Source organism: Eimeria mitis, genomic scaffold, assembly GCF_000499745.2.
Source record: "Eimeria mitis Houghton genomic scaffold, Emh_scaff1982, whole genome shotgun sequence".
Classification (NCBI taxonomy): domain Eukaryota; phylum Apicomplexa; class Conoidasida; order Eucoccidiorida; family Eimeriidae; genus Eimeria; species Eimeria mitis.
In genome coordinates this window covers 8,902-9,986 of record NW_013570306.1, presented here as the reverse complement: position 1 = coordinate 9,986, position 1,085 = coordinate 8,902, and the positions used below count along the sequence as shown (strand labels likewise).

At 42.1% G+C, this 1,085-nt stretch overlaps 1 protein-coding gene across 1 annotated transcript in view; it reads right to left on the bottom strand.

The window, feature by feature from the left end:
- Positions 1–360: 360 nt before the first annotated feature.
- Positions 361–1,085, bottom strand: part of EMH_0046860 (UMP-CMP kinase, putative) — a gene marked incomplete at both ends in the record, with an annotated part of 1,203 nt that continues 478 nt past the window's right edge. The window contains 4 exons of the mRNA XM_013496218.1: positions 361–406; positions 543–591; positions 648–682; positions 859–886. Of these exons, the coding sequence (XP_013351672.1) occupies positions 361–406; positions 543–591; positions 648–682; positions 859–886 (158 nt within the window). The remainder of the gene's footprint in view (positions 407–542; positions 592–647; positions 683–858; positions 887–1,085) is intronic.

Genomic DNA, 1,085 nt, shown 5'->3' with positions numbered 1-1,085 from the left:
ATATATATATATATATATATATATATATATATGTTTATAGAGGTTATTAAGAACACATGCTTATGAATGAAGATCTAGGGTTTAGGGTTTGGGGTGTTTAGGGTTTATAGTAAGGGTTTAGGGTTTAGGGTTTAGGGTTTAGGGTTTAGAGAGCTAATCCGTGTATTAGGATTTCGCGTTTTGAGGCAAACCCTAGCTGAACATCTTCCTAGTGTTTAGTGTTTAGTGTTTAGTGTTTAGGGTTTAGTAGGGTTTAGGGTTTAGGGTTTAGGGTTTACAGCGAGCCAGCCAGCTAGGTTGTCTGCGTTTCTGGGGAAACCATCGATAAGGAAGAAACCCCTAAACCCTTTTATTATCATCTTACGCAGCAACAAACTCAGTGTTATCTTCACTGGCACTATGCGCCCTGAACACAAACCCTAAACCCTAAACCCTAAACCCTAAACCCTAAACACTAAAGCCTTGAGAATGCTAGTTTTATCTTCACAGGTACTATGCGCCCTGAAACACAAACCCTAAACCCTAAACCCTAAACCCTAAACCCTAAAACATAAACCCTTGACAATGTTATCTTCACTGGGACTATGCGCCCTGAACACACAAACCCTAAACCCTAAACCCTAAACCCTAAACCCTAAACCCTAAACCCTTGACAATGTTATCTTCACTGGTACTATGCGCCCTGAACACAAACCCTAAACCCTAAACCCTAAACCCTAAACCCTTGAGAATGCTAGTTTTATCTTCACTGGGACTATGCGCCCTGAACACAAACCCTAAACCCTAAACCCTAAACCCTAAAACATAAACCCTTCACTGGTACTATGCGCCCTGCAACACAAACCCTAAACCCTAAACCCTAAACCCTTCACTGGGACTATACGTCCTGAAACACAAACCCTAAACCCTAAACCCTAAACCCTAAACCCTTGAAACACCCTAAATGAGCGTTATACGCCCCGAAACACAAACCCTAAACCCTAAACCCTAAACCCTAAACCCTAAAACTAGCCCTAAACCCTAAACCCTAAACCCTCGCATTTGAGCAGCATAAGCGCTGCATTGTCCCTGTGTATTGATCGCTT